General features: G+C 44.3%; 1 protein-coding gene across 4 annotated transcripts in view; it reads right to left on the bottom strand.

Annotated features, from left to right (window-relative positions):
* The window catches only part of pde7a (phosphodiesterase 7A), a 150,465-nt gene that overhangs the window by 48,204 nt on the left and 80,398 nt on the right, over positions 1–21,863 (bottom strand). For 2 of the 4 annotated variants that reach the window (XM_072571527.1, XM_072571526.1), the window contains exons 4-7: positions 9,044–9,104; positions 7,707–7,858; positions 5,841–5,904; positions 2,014–2,109 (exon numbers count right to left, since the gene is read on the bottom strand). In XM_072571527.1, the coding sequence (XP_072427628.1) occupies positions 2,014–2,109; positions 5,841–5,904; positions 7,707–7,858; positions 9,044–9,104 (373 nt within the window). The remainder of the gene's footprint in view (positions 1–2,013; positions 2,110–5,840; positions 5,905–7,706; positions 7,859–9,043; positions 9,105–21,863) is intronic. The other 2 variants (XM_072571523.1, XM_072571524.1) reach the window with 1 other exon arrangement.

Below are 21,863 nucleotides of genomic sequence, written 5' to 3'. Positions count from 1 at the left end.
TTGCAAGATGTCATCATCTATTTCCCCTACAGTCTATATCTTCCATATTCATTTCCACAGTAAATACTGATGCAAAATATTCATTTAGTATCTCCCCCATTTTCAGTGGCTCCACACAAATGCCGTCTTGCTGATCTTTGAGGGGCCCTATTCTCTCCCTAGTTACTCCTTTGTCCTTAATATATTTGTAAAAACCTTTTGGATTCTCCTTAGTTCTATTTGCCAATGCTATCTCATGTCCCCTTTTTGCCCTCCTGATTTCACTCTTAAGTATACTCCTACTTCCTTTATACTCTTCTAAGGAATTCACTCGATCGATCCTGTCTGTACCTGACATATGCTTGCTTCCCTTTTCTTAACCAAACCCTCAATTTCTTTAGTCATCCAGCATTCCCTATACCTACCAGCCTTCCCTTTCACCCTGACCCAGGAATATAACTTTCTCTGGATTCTTGTTATCTCATTTCTGAAGGCTTCCCATTTTCCAGCCGTGCCTTTACCTGCAAATATCTGCCTCCAATCAGATTTCGAAAGTTGGTTAGATTCCGATTTTAGATTAGATGATTAGATTCCCTACAGTGTGGAAACAGGCCCTTCGGGCCAACAAGTCCACACCGACCCTCTGAAGAGCAACCCACCCAGACCCATTTCCCCCCTGACTAATGCACCTAACACTACAGGCAATTTAGCATGCCAATTCACCAAACCTGCACATCTTTGGACTGTGGGAGGAAACCGGAGCACCCCAAGGAAACCCACGCAGACACAGGGAGAATGTGCAAACTCCACACAGACAGTCGCCCGAGGGTGGAGTTGAACCCGGGTCCCTTGTGCTGTGAGGCTGCAGTGCTAACCACTGAGCCACCGTGCCACCCAAAAGTTCTTGCCTAATACCGTCAAAATTGGCCTTTCGCCAATTTAGAACTTCAACTTTTATATCTGGTCTATCCTCTTCCATCACGAGTTTAAAACGAATAGAATTATTTAGATTAGATTAGATTTCTTACAGTGTGGAAACAGGCCCTTCGGCCCAACAAGTCCACACTGCCCCGCCGAAGCGTAACCCACCTATACCCCTACATCTACATCTACCCCTTACCTAACACTACGGGCAATTTAGTCTGGCCAATTCACCTGACCTGCACATCTTTGGAATGTGGGAGGAAACCGGAGCACCCGGAGGAAACCCACGCAGACACGGGGAGAATGTGCAAACTCCACACAGTCAGTCGCCTGAGGCGGGAAATGAACCCGGGTCTCTGGCGCTGTGAGGCAGTAGTGCTAACCACCGTGCCGCCCAATTATGGTCGCTGGCCCCAAAGTGCTCCCCTCACTGACACCTCAGTCACCTGCCCTGCCTTAGTTCCCAAGAGTAGGTCAAGTTTTGCACCTTCTCTAGTAGGTACATCCACATACTGAATCAGAAAATTGTCTTGTACGCACTTAACAAATTCCTCTCCATCTAAACCTTTAACACATTGCGGTCCCAGTCGATGTTTGGAAAGTTAAAATTCCCAACCATAACTACCGTATTATTTTTACAGATAGCTGAGATCTCCTTACAAGTTTGTTACTCAATTTCCCTATGACTATTGGGGGGTCTATAATATAATCCCAATAAGGTGATCATCCCTTTCTTATTTCTCAGTTCCACCCAAATAACTTCCCTGGATGTATTTCCGGGAATATCCTCCCTCAGCACAGCTGTAATGCTATCCCTTATCAGAAATGCCACTCCCCCTCCGCTCTTGCATCCCTTTCTATCCTTCCTGTAGCATTTGTATCCTGGAACATTAAGCTGCCAGTCCTGCCCATCCCGGAGCCATGTTTCAGTAATTGCTATGATAGATTTCCAACATTAATTCTGCTTGCTCTCCACAGCCAAGGCCTCGGTATTTCTCAAGCAGTTGCTGTTTCTGTTTCAGATTTCCAGCATCCACAGTCTTTGTTTTATTATATCCAAAATTGAGACCAATGGGTAATGACAGTTGGTAAATGTATAAAGTTGCTCACCTAAAAACCGACGCAGTTTAACCGAATCCAAGTGGAAATGCTCAATAAGTCCATGGTATTTAAACAAATGGAAGGTCAAAGTAACCAAACTATTTCCTAGAAAAGGAATAAATACAGGAAATTGATCAATTGTCATTACATTAATTTCATTCTTGCATAGTTAGCTTTCATCTACAACAGTACTTTCAAGATCAAGCTTGACAGAGCACCTCATTATTAAACCAATATTACATATTAGCATATGAAGGCTTTCCATACAGTATAAAACACATGACTCAAAGTGAAAGAAAGCCTATAGCTCAGTTTCAACAGCCCCAAGTTTCCTGAAAGCTTGTTCCAAAACAAATTAATTTTAGCATCATACTATTTTAGAGCATAAAAGATTAAGGTAGTTCAGATGCAGGAAACCTACGCATTTTTATCGAAAACAATACACCTAAATTTCCTCCATATTTAATGGCATCAATGAACTCTCAAGATACAGGAGCAAACGAAGGCTAGTCAACCCATCGAGTCTGCTCTTTAATTCAATGAGATCATGGCTGATCTGGTAATCCTCAACTTCTCTATAAACCCAGAATGCCTTAACGATTCAAATTAAATATATGTCTCTCAGCCTTGAATATACTGAACAACAGACCCCTGCGGTAAAGAATTCCACAGATACACTACCAAACCCTGGAGAAAAAATTCCCGACCTCAGTCTGAAATGGGTGACATCTTATTTGGAGGTTATGCCCTCTGGTTCTAGACCTTCCCACAACAGGAGGCAACCTTTCAGTTTCGACCTTGTCAAGTCCCCTAAGAATCTTTTATATTTCAATAAAGGTCTCCTCTTGATTAGATTAGATTAAATTACCTACAGTGTGGGAACAGGCCCTTCCGCCCAAGTCCACATCGACCCTCCAAAGAGTAACCCACCCAGACCCATTTCCTCTGACTAATGCACCTAACACTACGGGCAATTTAGCATGGCCAATTCACCTGACCTGCACATCTTTGTGTCTGTCGGAGGAAACCGAAGCACCCGGAGGAAACCCACGCAGACACGGGGAGAATGTGCAAATTCCACACAGACAGCTGCCCATGCGGGAATCGAACCTGGGACCCTGGCGCTGTGAGGCAGCAGTGTTAACCACTGAGCCACCATGCTGCCCTCTTATTCTTTGAAATTCCAAAGGCTGCAGGCCCAACCTACTCAACCTTTTCCCATAAACCAGTTCCTCCATACCCAGCATCAGCTGAGTGAACTTCCTCTGGATTGCTTCCATTGGCAGTATATCTTTCCTTAGCTAAGGGGCGTAAAACTGTTCACAGTATTCCAGATGTGGATTGATGAGTACCTTGTATAATTTTAACAAAACCTCCCCACTTTCATAAACAAGAACAGAGATTGCTGGAGAAGCTCAGCTGACCTCACAGCATCTGTGAAGAGGAAACAACATTAATGTTTCAAATAGAGTGACCGTTCTACAGAACACACAATTTTTGTGTTCTATTCCCTCTGAAATAAAGGCCAACATTCCATTTGCCTGCAGCTTGCTTTCATCCTCCCATCATGTTATATCTGGCTCCCATGTATTCCCATTAGTAGGACCCAGCCACATTTTGAACATTTTATGCCAATATTTAAGTAATTTGTTTCAATTTCTCCTTACTGAAATATGTTACACTTTTTTGAATGCAGCAGGTGAGAGCTGGCAGTTCTAATGCAGCAAAGTTAACTGGGCGCCATGGAAAATTATTTTTATTCACTCACAGAATGTGGATTGTTTATTGCCCAACCCAAGTTGACCTTGAGAAGGTAGCTGTTTCCTTGAATTGCTTGTTGTAGGTAGATCACAATGCCATAAGCGAGAGAGTCCCAGGATGATGACTTAGCAATTTTGAGTGGTGCCCGGATGGTGAGTGACTTGGACAGGAATTTGCAGGTACTGGTGTTCCTATATATCTGCTTCTAGGTGGTCGTGGCTGTGAGTTTGAATGTTGTTGTTTAAGGATCAAACACACTGCTGCAACTGAGCGACACTCGTGGGCAGTGGATGCTTGTGGACATGGTGCCAATCAAGCAGATTGATATCAAGCTTTTTGATTGCTGTTATAGCTGCCCCAATCCAGGCAAGTTGGGAGACCTGACTTGTGCACTGTAGATGGTGAACACACTTTGGGCAGTCAGGAGATGAGATACTCCCTGCAATATTCCTAGCCTCTGATCTCTTCTTGTCACCACAGCATGTCTGCATCGTTCCAACTCCAGGATGTTGATAATGGGAAATTCAGTGAAGGTAATTCCAATGAATGTCAAGAGGTGAAAATTTGAATCTAGTTTTGCCAAGGCTCCTTGATGCCACACTCGTTAAATGTTTCCTGGATATTGATGGCACCAATTCTTATATCAGTACTGGAGTTCAGCAGTTTTACTGATCTTGCAAAGCTGTTATAAAGCCTGCATTACATTATTTTCTCATTATTATGAATGTGGAGAAGAAATGGTTTTAAAAACCTAAAGATTGTTGAAGGATTACTGCGTTTTTTTTAGAAAGTAACGAGACACTCATTATAAGCACTGTTTACTTGTTCAGGCAGTATTGCAAGTCTACCTTGCATAAACAAACAATTTGTGGAGGTTCACTGGGCAGATTCCTCAGACAAATGAAGTGGCGTTTGAGGAAATATTTGGTGAAATTTAGAAAAATATGAAATGCTCTTGTTAAAAGATATAAAATTCTGAGATACATGCTAATATGGTGGAACCTAGAACTACAGGACACAATTTCAAAGCAAGGGTCTCCTCTTCAAGATGGAATGGGAAGGAATTTCATCTCCGAGAGGCCCAACTGTCAGAAATTCTCTTCGCTCACAAGAATTAGAGTTTGAGATAGTGAATATATTCAGAATGAGTTAGATGGCCATTACAAGGAAGGTCAGGGTTATGGGAGACAGGAAGGAAAGTGGAAGTGAGGCCAAGATCAAATGAGCTGTGAACATTTTGAAAAGACAGCAAACATCTTTTTGGAGTTGGGAAGAAATAGACAGACAATGGTCAAATGGCCTACACGTGCTCCTATTTCATTTGTTCTTACATGCACTCCAGACCTCGCTGGGGAAAAAAGGCCACTGCAAAAAAGTTATAATCCCCTACATGAATGGGAACAGTTCTGTCACCTTAAATTCAAACAATACTATTGGACAGTTCAGGTTGAGATGAATGTCAGTTGAAAAATAGCCTCCAACCCTAGGTGCAATTGGAAATCCACATGATGGCTCAGAGAACTGGAATACCATTTTAATAATTATGTAAATGTGGTTGAAGGTACAGTTGGAACCATCAGAAGATAGGATGAATGATTTGCCTCAAATTTTAGATATACATGAAGGTAAATGGAATGAAATAGCCTTGGTGTGGAAATTTGTTTTATTTGTGTAAGATTGGAACAAAATAATCAAAATTTACTTCAGCAATTTTTCATGCCTGCTCTATCAATGTTTTGAAGGGATCACAATGGCTTGCTTTTCTATGGTCTGGTTCAGTGTAAGGCACCATAATATTATAGAAATACTTTTTAGAAAGTCACAAAACCTTTATCAAACAGAGTTTTAGGAAATGTTGGATGAGGAAAATGTCAGATCTATTGTTTAGAGGATCTGTAGTTAACAGTGCTACCAATAACAAAAAAAAAGGTTATTGTATGTTAGCCTATCTACTACACATCAATGAATCTTAACCTGTCAAACTACTTTGTTTTGGGGGGGGGGGAAGATGAGTGGTGGATAGAATACATTGTTTCTCTAAAAAAAATTCAATGTAAATATTTGATTCAACTTACCATTTGTTAATCTGTCAAAAAGAAAGATGTCAAAATTCCAATTTCCATCCTTTTCTAGCATGCGCTGAAAGCAGAGAGAAAATTAATCACGTTTGGGACAAAAATCCTCTGCAAGCTAATTCAAAAAAAGCATTTGAGTTTGAAATTTTATTTTTTCTTAATTACAAAAATGGTTTGTTCTTCAAATCCAGAAGGCACCAAGAGAGCAACAAATAAAATGCTGGAAATATGCAACAGTCTGGCAACATCTGTGACAGAAGATTTCTGGCATCCACAGTATCTTGCTTTTGCACTAAGAGAATATGGTCTTCAGATGGAGATGTCAAATGGAGGACATTTAGTTAAGGGAGACTGGTATTAGCAAGAGGTAACTAAAGGAAAGAAATTATTTATTGAATATAATCTTACCTTTTAAGCCAGTTAGACATTAATGACTTCATATCAGTGAAGCCATCTTTGTGTATGTCCCTTTCCCTGAAGTTCCTAAAAGCACATTTCCCAACCAAACCCAAGTTGGTGAACAAAAAAGACAAATCTGAGTTATGTAAATGAAGCCCAATATCTGGCATGTGGAATAAAAATTGGGTTCAATGAGTGTCAAAAATCATACCAAGAAAGAAAACATCCCCCTTTGAAATCCTAAAAATGCTTCTGAAAACTGACTCTGATGGCACTGAAATAAAATTTCTTTTGGTGTGTAGATATATGGCAGCAAGCTATGTTACATAAAATGTAAATAGCAATATCAACTCAATAATGTTTGAATCTAAAATTTATAAAAGCTATAAATCACTATATATAGCTGCTTTATTAATAAGATTCAATCATCATGGTCCACCTGAATGCCAACATAGGTAGTACTTTTTTAAAATAAATAAAAGGTTCAGCTGAAGGGGTGTGAGCCGCTAAAGACTGAATTAAAAATCATAACCACTAAGGCAATATGTGGAATAGGGCAAATAAGAATAGGAAGCGGAATGCATCCATCATTGAGCACTCATATAGAAAGGAGCCAATTTAACAAGGTTCTAGAAATTTCTCAAATGACTGAGTCAACACCACAACGTCAAGTCTAAGCACTTCTAGTGTCTGCTGATCTGAATTATCCAGGTAACTTGTGCGTGTGAAGCAGACATTTTACCCTATTTACCACTGTAATGAACTACTGTTACTCAGAGAGATAACTATGCCTTAATAGTAAACAATTCTGAAATCAGCAGTTACTAAGGTTCACAAGAAAATTCTGGAACTACTCAATGTCAGACAACATCTATGAATGGAGACAAAACATTCCGGTCAAAAAGATGGAACAACTTGAAATGTTAACTTTGGATCTCAACCTAACACATATATTCCACTTTTATATCAGACTTCCAGCATCTGTACTGTTTTGCTTTGGTTGAGAAGTTTGAAATTGAGAGCATTGATTAATAATCCTCAAATCAGGATGATAATCTTGCTGAGCAAGTAAATGATAAAACTGCATTCAGCACGTGATTTTCCCTTCTCACAGAGTACTGCAATGTAGTCTGACAGAAGCAAAATCTTTCGTGTAAACGGTCTCAAAACAACCATCCATAAAAAGGTGTTCAGGCATCACAGTCATGGTCATTAGTTCAATGCATTTCCTTGCCCCACCCAAACTAAAAATTGTAAAGGAAAGTGAAGACAGGCATAAGAACGAAAACCCACAACTTGAAAGCCTAAGTGTCTGATAATGGTTTTAAAGAAATTTACATGAATAAAAGCATTTCTAGAATTGTAAACATACATCCGTATCCTAAATCCTTTAGCAAAAGAAACACCAAGACCAACATCAGAACTCTGTCTACACTTACTTATGTTCAGTTCGTATTTCAAACTCACCATGGCTTGGCCATTGTAATTATCATCCAGAATGCTGAGAGAATTTAGAGGAGTAACACCACAAAATAAATGAGCAGATCGAAAATATCTTTGAAAACTAAGCAACCTTCTGATCTTCCTTGCAGAAGCCAATTCTCCAGATTCTGGTGATACTGCAACACAAAAAAAAAAGTGCTTAACATGAAGGCTGTATTTCACATGAAGGAACCTTACAGTTCTGTAACGTTTGTTTTAATTTGTTAAAGGGATGTGAAGCATCACTAATAAGGCCAGTGTTTATTACCCATCCCTAACTGCCTGTGGAATTTTCTTGAATTGCTTTAGTCACTGAGGGAGGGGTATATGGATATATCTCGTTTCCAGGATTTTGACCTGGCAACAAGTGAAGTCATTATAAGTCTATGGTGTTGGTGGCGAACATGGAGGGGAACTTGCAGTGCAGATGCTCTTATGAACCCGTCCCCCTAAGCAGTAATGGGTGTGTTGGAAGTTGCTGTCGAAGGAGAATTGGAGAGTTTTGGCAGTGCATCTTTTCAGGTATACAGAACAACTTTGGTTATCCGAATGTCAATTATCCAAATTTTGGATTAACCAAACAAGATCTCAAGGTCCTGTAAAAAACATTATCCATTATCCAAACAATCAATCAGTTATCCGAACAAAATATTCCCCACCCATTTTGTTTGGATAATTAACGTTGTTCTGTACACTGCTGCCATTATGCTCAGAGCTTTGGAGGGCATAAATGTTTAAGACAAGGTTCCAAGCAAACAAATTAATTTGTCAGAATGATGTCAAGCACCTTGAGTGTCATTGGAGCTGTACTCACTCAGACAAGTGCATAGTACTCCATCACAATGATAAATTTTATTTTGTAGATGGAAGGCCGGCTTTGAGGGGTCAGGTTTTGAATTACTCACAGCAGAACCTCTAGCTGACTAGTCTTGCATGCAACCATACAAATTAAGAGAAGTAGGTCATTTGGTCCTTTGCACCATCATTTAATATGAAGTTTGCAAATTCCACACACCTATCTGCTTCCAAAAGTATTAGATTTTATTTTGGTAATGGAATCAATCTACTTCCTCCATAAAAACATTCAAAAATCTAGTCTTCACCATGTTCTCAGGCAGAGCTCAAAAGCTGCACAACCATCAGGAAAGCTTATAGTTTCAGTCAATTGACATTGCATGTTTAAGCATGCCTGCTGCTACTGCTACACTCCTCATTGAGCAAAGGTTGATGCCAGGACTTGCAGATGACCCATACCATCTCACAGATGCTCAGCTTTTAGTGTTCTGAAACATTCTGTTCACAGGTAAGAGATAAGAACTTACCTTGTGGATTTGGGGCCTGCACTTCAGGACCAGAGCTGAGCGGGACCAAATGGAGAGCAGTCTGGGAAGGTAAGAGATTCTGATTCAAAACGGTTTCGACTGAGGAGAAACTGAAAAGTGACGTCACATGAGGGCTATGATTTGACTGGCTAACAAGGGGTCTGCTAAATTTGAATGTGTTAAATTGAATCTTGTTAATTTATGGGTTACAACTTGCATAAGCAAAGATAGAAAAACAGTTAAAAACTTTTTTTTAAAAATTCAAAACTAAATAAATAAGGATGGAGGGTCAGGTTTTTCTGCATGATGTGGCTATGTCTGTTGTAAATGTTGGTGGTGGAGGATCTCCAGGTCAGAGTCGATGAGTTGGAGTCTGAGTTTCAAACATTCCAACACATCAGGGAGGGGAAAGAGTTACCTGGATGCTGTGTTTCAGGAGAGTCACACCCTTTAGACGAAGTAACTCAAGTTCAACCTGTGGTCAGGGACAGGAAAGTAAGGTGAGAGTGAGGCAGGTAGAGGGATCCAGGAGGTAGATTGCAGGAGCCTTAGCCCCTGTCTTTGTCCAACAGGTTCAAACGTTTTGCTCCCTGTGTGGACAGGAATGGGAACTGCAGCACTCGCCGCATGTTGAACTCGTTAATCCGGGAGCGTAGGGGGATGAAGGTGAGGCCTCTGCTGAGGACTGATCGTTCATCCTCAGAGAAGGCGAGGTCTGGAGGGATGGTGAAAATACGGGAGGGATGGGAGCTAGGACCTGGTGTGGGGCTGGATCTGGGAGTGGGGGTGGGGTTAGGCGTGGGAGCAGAGTTGGGCATGGGAGCGGAGTTCGGTGTGGGGGCAGAGTTCAGCGTTGTGGCGGAGACGCAGGCGGCGTGGTCAGTGTGCAGGTGAGTGACTTCATTGGGGGCGGAAGTGGCTGTGGCAACGGCAGAAACGGTGTTGTTCCCGGTGGCTGTGGACCCCGCGGAGGCCGCGAATCTATGGGTGATGGTCTTCCTGGCGATCGAGGAGGCTGTGTCTGGGTGGCGATCGCGGAGGCTGCATGGTCGGTGGGGGCAGAAGTGACGTCATGGTTCACAGCAGCGGTTGCTGCAGCGGCCGCGTGGTTAATGGCGCCCCGAGTGGTTCTGGAGGCCAATGGAAGATACTGGAACGGTTGAGGAATCCAGAGTGTGGGGATAAGTTTTTGGTACTTACGGTCTTTAATTTCCGACATGGCTAGGAAGAACTGCTTGTTTAGTATATAGATTTTTCTGTGGATGAAGAACAGTAGAGGTCCTTTACAGGTCTGTGAGAGTGTTGTCCTGAGCTAGCGTAGGGCTGACTGCAGGGAATGTAGGTAGCGGCACATAGCTGCAAGCGTGGAGCGGAGGATCCAGAGGGAGGTCTGTTGCTGGAGGCTTTTGATTTGTTGGAGGTACTGGTTGTCCTGGCTGGGTCCAAATTTTGTTGGTCTGAACGTAAGCTGGAGTCCGTGCGGGATCAGTCAGCCCTACCCTAGCTCAGGACAACACTCTCACAGACCTGTAAAGGACCTCGACTGTTCTTCATCCACAGAAGAATCTATACACTAAACAAGCAGTTCTTCCTAGCCATGTCGGAAATTAAAGACAGTAAGTACCAAAAACTTTCATGTACTTACCCCCACACTCTGGATTCCTCAACCGTTCCAGTATCTTCCATCGGCCTCCAGAACTGTTCGGGGTGCCATTAACCACGCGGCTGCTGCAGCAACCGCCGCCGTGAACCATGATGTCACTTCTGCCCCCACCAACCATGCAGCCACCGCGATCGCCGCCCAACTGCCTCCTCGATCGCCAGGAAGACCATCGCTGACAGATTCGAGGCCTCCACGGGGTCCACAGCCACCGGGAACAACACAGTTTCTGCCGTCGCGGCAGCCACATCCGCCCCTGGAGTTGCCGTCGCGGCATCCACTTCCGCCCCCAATGACGTCACTCACCTGCACAACCACTATACCGCATGCGCCTCCACCCCCACGCCTAACCCTTCCCCCACTCCCAACTCCAGCCTCACACCAGGTCCTAGCTCCCAGCCAAGCCGTATTTTCACCATCCCTCCAGACCTCTCCCTTTCTGAGGATGAAAGATCAGTCCTCAGCAGAGGCCTCACCTTCATTCCCCTACGCTCCTGTATTAACGAGTTCAACACGCAGCGAGACATTCAATAAATCTTCCACCACCTTTGCCTCCGCGCCTACTTCTTCAACCAGGATTCTCGCCCACCCTCTGACGACCCCTTCTCCTGCCTCCAACACACCCCATCCACCAGGACACCCTGTACTGGCCTCTTACCCACCCTCAATCTCTTCATAGCCAACTGCCGTGGCGACATTAACCGCCTTAACCTGTCCACCCCTCTCGCCCACTCCAACCTCTCATCCTCGCAACGTACAGCCCTCCACTCCCTCTGCTCCAACCCCAACCTCACTATCAAACCGGCAGACAAGGGAGGCGCAGTGGTAATTTGGCGCACCGATCTTTACACCGCTGAGGCTAAACGCCAGCTCACGGACACCTCCTCCTACTGCCCCCTTGACCATGACCCCACCTCCCACCACCAAACCATCATCTCCCAGACCATCCAGAACCTCATCACCTCAGGGGATCTCCTATCCACCACCTCCAACCTCATCGTCCCACAACCCCGCACCGCCCGTTTCTACCTCCTGCCCAAAATCCACAAACCTGACTGCCCTAGCTGACCCATTGTCTTAGCCTGCTCCTGCCCCACCGAACTCATCTCTGCATACCTCGACACGGTCCTGCTCCCTTAGTCCAAGAACTCCTCACCTACGTTCGGGACACCACCCACGCCCTCCACCTCCTCCATGATTTTCGCTTCCCCACCTTACCTTCACCATGGACATCCAGTCCCTATACACCTCCATCCCTCATCACGAAGGCCTCAAAGCCCTCTGCTTCTTCCTTTCCCACCGACCCAACCAGTACCCTTCCACTGACACCCTCCTTCGACTGATGAACTGGTCCTCACTCTGACCAACTTCTCTTTGCAATCCTCCCACTTCCTCCAAACCAAAGGAGGAGCCATCGGCACCCGCATGGGCCCCAGCTATGCCTGCCTCTTGGTCGGATATATGGAACAGTCCATCTTCCACAGCTACACTGGCACCACCCCCCACCTTTTCCTCCACTACATCGATGACTGTATCGGCACTACCTCGTGCTCCCATGAGGAGGTTGAACTGTTCATCCACTTTACTAACACCTTTCACCCCGACCTCAAATTTACCTGGACCATCTCAGACTCCTCCCTCCCCTTCCTAGACCTCTCCATTTCTATCTCGGGCGACCGACTCAACACGGACATTTACTATAAATCGACAGACTCCCACAGCTACCTAGACTACACCTCCTCCCACCCTGCCCCCTGTAAAAACGCCATCCCATATTCCCAATTCCTTCGCCTCCGCCGCATCTACTCCAGGAGGACCAATTCCAACACCGAACAACCCACATAGCCTCCTTCTTCAAAGACCGCAATTTCCCCTCAGACATGGTTGACGATGCTCTCTACCAAATCTCCTCCACTTCCCTCTCCTCCGCCCTTGAACCCCGCCCCTCCAATCGCCACCAGGACAGAATCCCACTGGTTCTCACCTACCACCCACCAACCTCCAGATACATCGTATCATCCTTGGTAATTTCTGCCACCTCCAAAGAGACTCCACCACCAGGGATATATTTCCCTCCCCTCCCCTATCAACGTTCCGGAAAGACCACTCCCTCCGCGACTCCCTCGTCAGGTCCACACCCCCCACCAACCCAACTGCCACTCCCGGCACCTTCCCCTGCAACCGCAAGAAATACAAAACTTGCACCTACACCTCCCCCCTCACGTCCCTCCAAGGCCCCAAGGGATCCTTCCATATCCGTCACAAATTCACCTGCACCTCCACACACATCATTTACTGCATCCGCTGCACCCGATGTGACCTTGTCTACATTGGGGAGACAGGCCGCCTACTTGCGGAACGTTTCAGAGAACACCTCTAGGACACCCGCACCAACCAACCCAACCGCCCTGTGGCTGAACACTTTAACTCCCCCTCCCACTCCGCCAAGGACATGCAGGTCCTTGGCCTCCTCCATCGCCAGACCATGGCAACACGACGCCTGGAGGAAGAGCGCCTCATCTTCCGCCTAGGAACTCTCCAACCACAAGGGATGAATGCAGATTTCTCCAGCTTTCTCATTTCCCCTCCCCCCACCTTATCTCAGTCCCAACCCTCTGACTCAGCACCGCATTGTTGACCTGCAATCTTCTTCCCGACCACTCCGCCCCCACCCCCTCTCTGGCCTATCACCCTCACCTTAACCTCCTTCCACCTATCGTATTCCCAGCGCCCCTCCCCCAAGTCCCGCCTCCCTATCTATTTTCTTAACCTGCTTGGCACACCCTCCTCATTCCTGAAGAAGGGCTTATGCCCAAAACGTCAATTCTCCTGCTCCTTGGATGCTGCCTGACCTGCTGCGTTTTTCCAGCAACACATTTTTCAGCTCTGATCTCCAGCATCTGCAGTCCTCACTTTCTCCCATCAGGATCAAGAGTCCCAAAGGTTATGTTGCCTGCCTGGTGCTCAGGTTCAGGATATCTCATCAGGGTTGCAGAGGGAGTGGGAGGGTAAGATCCAGTGCCGTGGTCCACGTAGGTACCACTGACAGAAAAAACTAGAGCAGAGGTTCTGCTAAGATAGTATGAATAGCTGGGAGTTTAATTATAAAGCAGAACCAAAAAAGTCATAATCTCTGGCTTACTACCTGAGCCACCACCTAACTGGTACAGGGTCAGTAAGATTAAGCAGGTAAATGAAGAAATGGGTTTGAATTCCTGGGACATGACACCTGTACTGGGGAAGAAGGGACCCATTCCAAAGGGACAGTCTTCATCTGAACCATGTTGGGACCAGAGTACTTGCGAATCACATAACTAGAGACAGGACTTTGAACCAATTAATAGGGGTGGGGTGGAGAGGGGGGATGGGAGAAAGGGAGGAAGGTTCAGCTGTATCGGTAATTAAGAAAACCCAAATTAAAAGGAGTTTAAGAGTGCAGAACTCCGGAGTAGTATTAAAGTCTCCAGCACAGATACAAATAGGGCAGAGTATCACGAAAGGGTTAACAATCAAACTTCAAACACGTTGGACAAACGAATCACAATGACAAGAGGGACAGTTAATACAGGACTAAAGGTGTTATATCTGAATGGATGCAAAAGCAGCAATAAGGTAAATGAGCTTGTGGCACAGATCAAAATTGGCAGGTATGACATGGTGGGCATCACAGATGTGGCTGCAAGAGGATCAGGGTGGAGAGCTGAATATTCAAGGATATACATCCTATCAAAAAGATAGTCAGGTGGGCAGAGGGGTGGGGTTGCCCTATTCGTAAGAAATGAAATTAAATCAATAGTAAGAAACAAAGTAGGGTCAGATGGGTGTAGAATCTGTGTGGGTAGAATTTAGGAACCACAAAAGGTTTTTAAAAATACCATAGCTGGAGTTACATATAGGCCTCCAAACAGTAATTACGAACTGGAGCGCAAGATACACCAAGAGATAGAAAAGATGTGTAGGTAAAGCAAAGTTAAAGTGACCTTGGTGAGATTTCAATATGCAGGTGGACTGGGAAAATCAAGTTGGTAGTAAATTGCAAGGAAAAGAATTTGTGGAATGTCTACAAGACGACCTTTTGGAGCAGCTTGTGGTGTAGCCCACCAGGGTACATGCAATACTGGATTTAATTTTGTGGAATGAGGCAGACTTGATAAGGAGCTTAAGATGAAGGAACCCCTAGGAGGCACAGATCATAACATGGTCGAATTTACTCTGCAATTTGAGAAGGAGAAGATAGAATCAGGAGGTAATGGTATTATAGCTGAATACAGGCAACTATACAGGCATGAGCAGAGTAGAATTGACTGCAAGAGGAGCCGAGCAGGAAAAACTGTGGAAGAGCAATTGCAGGAGTTTCTGGGAATAATTCGGGAGACCCAGCAGAGATGCATCCTGAGGAAAAAGAAGCATGGTACAGGGAGGATGGGGCAACCATGGCTGAGAGCAGAAGTCAGGGATAGCATAAAAGCAAAAGATAAAGCATATAACGCAGCGAGGGGCAGTGGGAAACCAGAGGATTGGGCAGCTGATAAAGACTAACAGAGGATGACAAAAGAATAAATAAGGATGGAGAACAGTAAGTATGAAGGTAAGCATGTCAGTAAAATAAAGGAAGACTGTAAGAGTTTTAGATGTCTATAGGGCGAAAGAGAGGCAAAAGTGAACACTGGGCCGCTGGAGAGATAGTAATGAGAAACAATTTGGCTGAGGAGCTGAATAATTACTTTGCATCAGTCTTCACTGATGGTGGAACATACGAGTAATATCCCAAATATTCGAGAAGTGAGGGGGCAGAGCTGAGTATGGCCTGAAGGTGGATAAATCACCTGGACCAGATAGACTGCACCCCAGAGTTCTAAGAGAGATAGCTGAACAGATACCGGAGGTATTTGTGGTAATCTTTCAGGAATGACTAGAATCAGAGTCTCAGAGGACTGGAAAATTATTGAAGTGACACTCCTGTTTAAAAAAGGGAGAAAGGCAAAAGATGGAAAATTACCGGGAGGGGGGCATGCCTAGAAAATCTGCTACAATTCTTTGAGGATGTAACAAGCAGGTTAGACCAAGAGCCAATGGATGTTATCTACCTGGACTTCAAGAAGGCTTTTGATAAGTTGTCACACAGAAGGTTACTGATTAAGATAAGGGTCCATGGTGTTAGAGGAGAAAGTGAGGACTGCAGATGCTGGAGATCAGAGCTGAAAATGTGCTGCTGGAAAAGCGCAGCAGGTCAGGCAGCATCCAAGGAACAGGAGAATCAACGTTTCGGGCATAAGCCCTTCTTCAGATGCTTCTCCATGGTGTTAGAAGCGAGGTGCTAGCATGGATAGAAGCTTGGCTGAATGGCAGAAAGCACAGAATGGGGATAAAAGGGTCTCTCTCAGGACAGCTGTTCCACAAGGCTGTGTTCAGACCACAACCTTTCAATTTGTACATTAACGATCTAGATGAAGGAACTGAGGACATCTTGGCTAAGTTTCCAGATGATACAAAGATAAGTAGAGGGGCAGGTATCATTGCAGAAGGATTTAGACAGGTAGGACAGTTGGCAAAGAGGAGGTTGGTGGAGTACAACAAGGGCAAATGTGAGCTCATGCACTTCAGTAGGAAGACTAGAGGTGCAAACTATTTTCTAAATGGGGAGAAAATGGATAAGTTTGAACGGCAAAGAGACTTGGGAGTTCTCGTCTAGGATTCTCTCAAGGTAAACTTGCAGAATGAGTCTGTAGTTGGGAAGGCAAATGCATTGATGGCATTTACTTTGAGAGGACTTGAATATAAAAGCAAGGATGTACTTCTGAGGCTCTAAAAGGCTCTGGTCAGATCACATTTGGAGTATAGTGCACAGTTTTGGGCCCCATATCTCAGGAAGGATGCATGGGCCCTGGAACGTGTTCAGAGGAGGTTCACAAGAATGGTCCCTGGAATGAAAAGCTTAACATATGAGGAACATTTGAGGACTCTGGGTCGCTCCTTGATGGAGTTTGGAAGGACGAGGCGAGATCTAATTAAAACATACAGAATACTGAACTGCCTGGACAGACTAGATGTTGGGAGGATGTTTCAGTTGCTAGGAGAGGCTGGGACATGAGAATACAGCCTTAGAATAAAGGGTGGACCTTTTAGAACAGAAATAAAAAGAAATTTCTTCAGCCAGAGGATGGTGAATCTATGGAATTCACTGCCACAGAAGACTGTGGAGGCCAGGTTATTGAGTATATTTAAGACTGAGATAGATAGGTTCTTGAGTATCAAGGGGATCAAGGGTTACAGGGAGAAAGTGGGAGAACGGGGTTGAGAAACTTAACAGCCACGATCAAATGGCAGAGCAGACTCAATGAGCTGAATGGCCTAAACTCTCCTTCTATATCTTATGGTCTTATTCCCTTTCAGTGTAGTGGACATGCCATAATTTAATTGATTAACTGATCTTCAATGTGATGAGAGAACTTGATCTCCATAAACGCAGTGTCAAGGGCAGATGCATTTGCAGAGAGGTTGACAAGAATAAGGTCAAGACCTGAGGATGGGTCATTTGACCCAAATCGCTAACTCTGATTTCTCTTCACACATGCTGCAACATCTGTGAGCTTTTCCAGCAACCTTTATTTTTGTTTCTGATTTACAACATCTGCAGTTTTTTCAATTTTTAGAAGATCAAATATGTTTCTCTCTCAAATTGGCTTTCTCATCAACTGCCGCAGATCCAATCTCACAAATGTGCTCTTCAGGACTAAACTAGTAATGATGCTACCAAATCACACTGCGCAGCACAGTACATTCTGAAGAAAGTTAAAAATGACAACACCAGGTTACATTCCAACAGGTTTATTTGGAAGCACGAGCTTTTGAAGTGCTGCTTCTTCATCAGGTGGTTGTGAAGCAGGACCATAAGACACAGAATTTTTAATCAAAAGATTACAGTAATACAATGATACATTTAACAAACCTAGATTGTTAAGTCTTTCATCTTTTAGAATGGGTTTGCTGGTTTCGGTTCATTAATATGTAAATCTCAGAACTTCTGTTAAGTCACCTTTTTGAGATAACGTAAGGCATTGCCTGAGCCGAGATGTCACCTTTTGTTATAAAACCTGAAGATGTGAGATTAATCTGTCAGACTGGCTCTATTTCCAAAATGGAATTTACAAAGTATTTACATGGATTGACTGTCTACAAGTTCTGGATTTTTTGAACAAAACAGAACGTATCTGCAAATACAAATTCACCCCAAAAACCTATATATAGTATATGTGTGTGCATGCAGGAGAGATAGAGTGAGTGTATGTGAGAGAGTGTGTTTACGAGAATGTGTGTGTGTGTGTGTGTGTGTGTGTGTGTGTGTGGGGGGGGGGGGGGGCGTAACAGAGAGAGCTTGTTTGGGAGAGAGTCTGTGTAAGGGAGAAACAAACAAAGGGGCAGAGGCAGAGAGTGACAGAGCCAGAAAGAGAGAGCGAGAGAGAGCGAAATATAGTGCAGTGGGGTCACCTGTCGTGTGACATAAACCCAAGGTCCCAGTTGGGGCCACCCTCATTGGTATTGAACTTGGCTATCAGCCTCTGCTTGGCCACTTTGTGTTGTTAGACAAAAGTGAGGACTGCAGATGCTGGAGATTAGAGTCAAGGTTAGAGTGGTGCTGGAAATGCACAGCAGGTCAGGCAGCATCCGAGAAACAGGAAAATCGACTTTTCGGGCAGGAGCCCTTCATCAGGAAATCCTGATGAAGGGCTCCTGCCTGAAATGTCGATTTTCCTGTTTCTTGGATACTGCCTGACCTGCTGTGCATTTCCAGCACCACTCTAATCTTCACTTTGTGTTGTTGCCTGTCCTGAAGTCCACCTTAGACCTTCAGGTGACTATCCTACAAGGCAGACATCTGGACAGGCAACAACGCAAAGTGGCCAAGCAGAGGCTGATTGCCAAGTTCAGTACCTACGAGGATGACCTCAACTGGTACCTTCAGTTCTTGTAGGTAAAAACAAGGACTGCAGATGCTGGAAACCAGAGTCTAGTTTAGAGTGGTGCCGGAAAAGCACAGCAGGTCAGGCAGCATCTGAGGAGCAGGAAAGTCGACGTTTCGGGCAAAAGCCCTTCATCACAGTCTCCCTTCAGTTCTTGTCACAGGTGATTCCATTGCACATACACTCTCATACTCACACACAGGCAGACCCTCTCTCATGTTCATACACATTCACCCCCCCCCCCCCACACTTACACCCACGTACACCCCCCTCTCATAGGTTTATACCCCATCACACTCACTCTCACACACTTTACCAAGCTTGCACACATGCAAACACACTCTCTCATGTGCACCCACATCCGCAGACAAATTCTGTCTGTCTCTCTCTCCCCTGCACATGCACACACAGGTTTATGGGGTGAATTTGTATTTGCAGAAACATTCTATATTGCTCAAAAAATGCAGATACTGCAATCAATCAGTGCAGGTAGTCAATTCACGTAATATTTTGTGAATTCCACTTTGGAAATAGAACCGGTCTGACTAAAGATTAGAATACAGACAGAAGCTAACGTCACACCTTTAAGGCACTGTCTGGGCTGAGATGTCAACTTTTTGTTATAAAACCTTAAGTTTCACTTCAAAAGTTTGTGGTTCCAAATAAACCTGTTGGAATGTAACCTGGTGTTGTGTCATTTTTAACTCTGCCCACCCCAGTCCAACACCAGCTCCTCCAAATCATTCCAAAGAAGTTGCATGTTGGACTCAGAATGTTAACTCTGGCTCTCTCTCCACAGATGATGGCAGTCCTGCTGAGTTTCTCCAGCATCCACTGTACTTTGCTTTTATTACCCTCACAGTTTTTCAAATAGTGATCAACTTGGAAGAAGACTAAATCATCCCCTGATTGGCAGCAGTCATTATAATACTGCATGCAAGTGAAATCTCTGCCTGCCCCAAACAGTTCCTAATGTGAGAAGAATAAATTATTTAATCATACATTAAATTGCAACTAGTACAACTTTCAGTCACTTCCAGATCAGTAGTATGTCCTGCTTTATGGCTTCTGTCTTGTACATGTTGCACCAAGCTAGCAGAAATTTCAACAATTTATTCACACTGTGCTTCTTCCAGTGCTGCTCTACTTGTCCACCAAGGATACTTTCTTTGTCTGAAGATTCACAATGCTTTTGAGTTTCGAAATTTCTCATCTAAATCTTAAACCATACCGACTCTACTGGATTGATTGACATACATGAACCCAACTTGCCTGACAAGAAGACATAAAAGATGCTGTGGTAACAGTTGTTCAAGAGTAAGGGAAGACGATGCATTACCGGGTCATAGAGTCATACAGCATGGAAACAGACTCTTTTGTCCAGCTTTTCCATGCTGACCAAGTTTTCCAGACTAAACCAGACCTGCGTACTTGTGCTTGGCTAATATCCCTCTAAACCGTTCCTATTCATGTACCTGTCCAAAATATCTTTTAAATCCTGTCATTGTACCCACCTCTACCACTTCCTCGAGCAGCTCATAGAACATAGAACATTACAACGCAGTACAGACCCTTTGGCCCTCGATATTGCATCATACCAATCTGAAGCCCATCCAACCTACACTATTCCATGTGCGTCCATATGCCTGTCCAATGATGACTTAAAATGTATTTAAAGTTGGTGAATCCACTACTGTTGCAGGCAAAGTATTCCATACCCTTACTACTCTGAGTAAAGAAACTACTTCTGACATCTGTCCTATATCTATCACCCCTCAATTTAAAGCTATGCCCCCTCGTGCTCACCGTCACCATACTTGGAAAAAGGCTCTCCCTGTCCACCCTATCTAACCCTCTGGATTATCTTATACGTCTCTATTAAGTCACTTCTCAACCTTCTGCTCCCTAACGAAAACAGCCTCAAGTCCCTCAGCCTTTCCTCATAAGACCTTCCCTCCATACCAGGCAATATCCTAGTAAATCTCCTCTGCACCCTTTCCAAAGCTTCCACATCCTTCTTATAATGCGGTGACCAGAACTGTACACAATACTCCAAATGCGGCCACACCAGAGTTTTGTACAGCTGTAGCATAATCTCATGGTTCCGGAACTCGATCCCTCTATTAATAAAAGCTAAAACACTGTATGCCTTCTTAACAACCCTGTCAACCTGGGTGGCAACTTTCAAGGATCTGTGTACCTAGACACCGAGATCTCTCTGCTTATCTACACTACCAAGAATCTTACCATTAGTCCAGTACTTTGCATTCCGGTTACTCCAACCAAAGTGAATCACTTCACACTTGTCCGCATTAAACTCCATTTGCCACCTCTCAGCCCAGCTCTGCAGCTTATCTATGTCTCTCTGTAACCTACAACATCCTTAGTCAGTATCCACAACTCCACCAACCTTAGTGTCATTTGCAATTTTACTAACCCACCCTTCTACACCCTCATCCAGGTGGTTTATAAAAGTGACGAACAGCAGTGGACCCAACATCGACCCTTGCAGTACACCACTGGTAACTGGACTCCAGGATGAACATTTCCCATTAACCACCACCCTCTGTCTTCTTTCAGCAAGCCAATTACTGATCCAAACTGCTATATCTCCCACAATCCCATTCTTCCGCATTTTGTACAATAGCCTGCTGTAGGGAACCTTATCGAACACCTTGCTGAAATCCATATACCCCACATCAGCCGGTTTACTCCCATCTACCTGTTTGGTCACCTTCTCAAAGAACTCTAAGGTTTGTGAGGCACAACCTATCCTTCACAAAACTGTGCTGACTATCCCTAATCAAATTATTATTTTCTAGATGATTATAAATCCTATCTCTTATAACTTTTTCCAACACTTTACCAACAACTGAAGTAAGGCTCACTGGTCTATAATTACCTGGGCTGTCTCTACTCCCCTTCTTGAATAGGGGAACCATATTTGCTATCCTCCAGTCTTCTGGCACTATTCCTGTAGACAATGACGATTTAAAGATCAATGCCAAAGGCTCAGCAATCTCCTCTCTGGCTTTCCAGAGGATCCTAGGATAAATCCCATCCGGCCCAGGGGACTTATCTATTTTCACACTCTGCAGGATTTCTAATACCTTTTCATTGTGAACCTCAATCACACCTAGTCTAGTAGCATGTATCTCAGTATTCTCCTCGACAACACTGTTGTTTTCTAGAGTGAATA

This window comes from Chiloscyllium punctatum, chromosome 5 (genome assembly GCF_047496795.1).
Source record: "Chiloscyllium punctatum isolate Juve2018m chromosome 5, sChiPun1.3, whole genome shotgun sequence".
In the NCBI taxonomy this organism is placed as follows: domain Eukaryota; kingdom Metazoa; phylum Chordata; class Chondrichthyes; order Orectolobiformes; family Hemiscylliidae; genus Chiloscyllium; species Chiloscyllium punctatum.
Note: the sequence above shows the minus strand (reverse complement) of the source record. Positions and strands in the feature narration are given on the sequence as shown.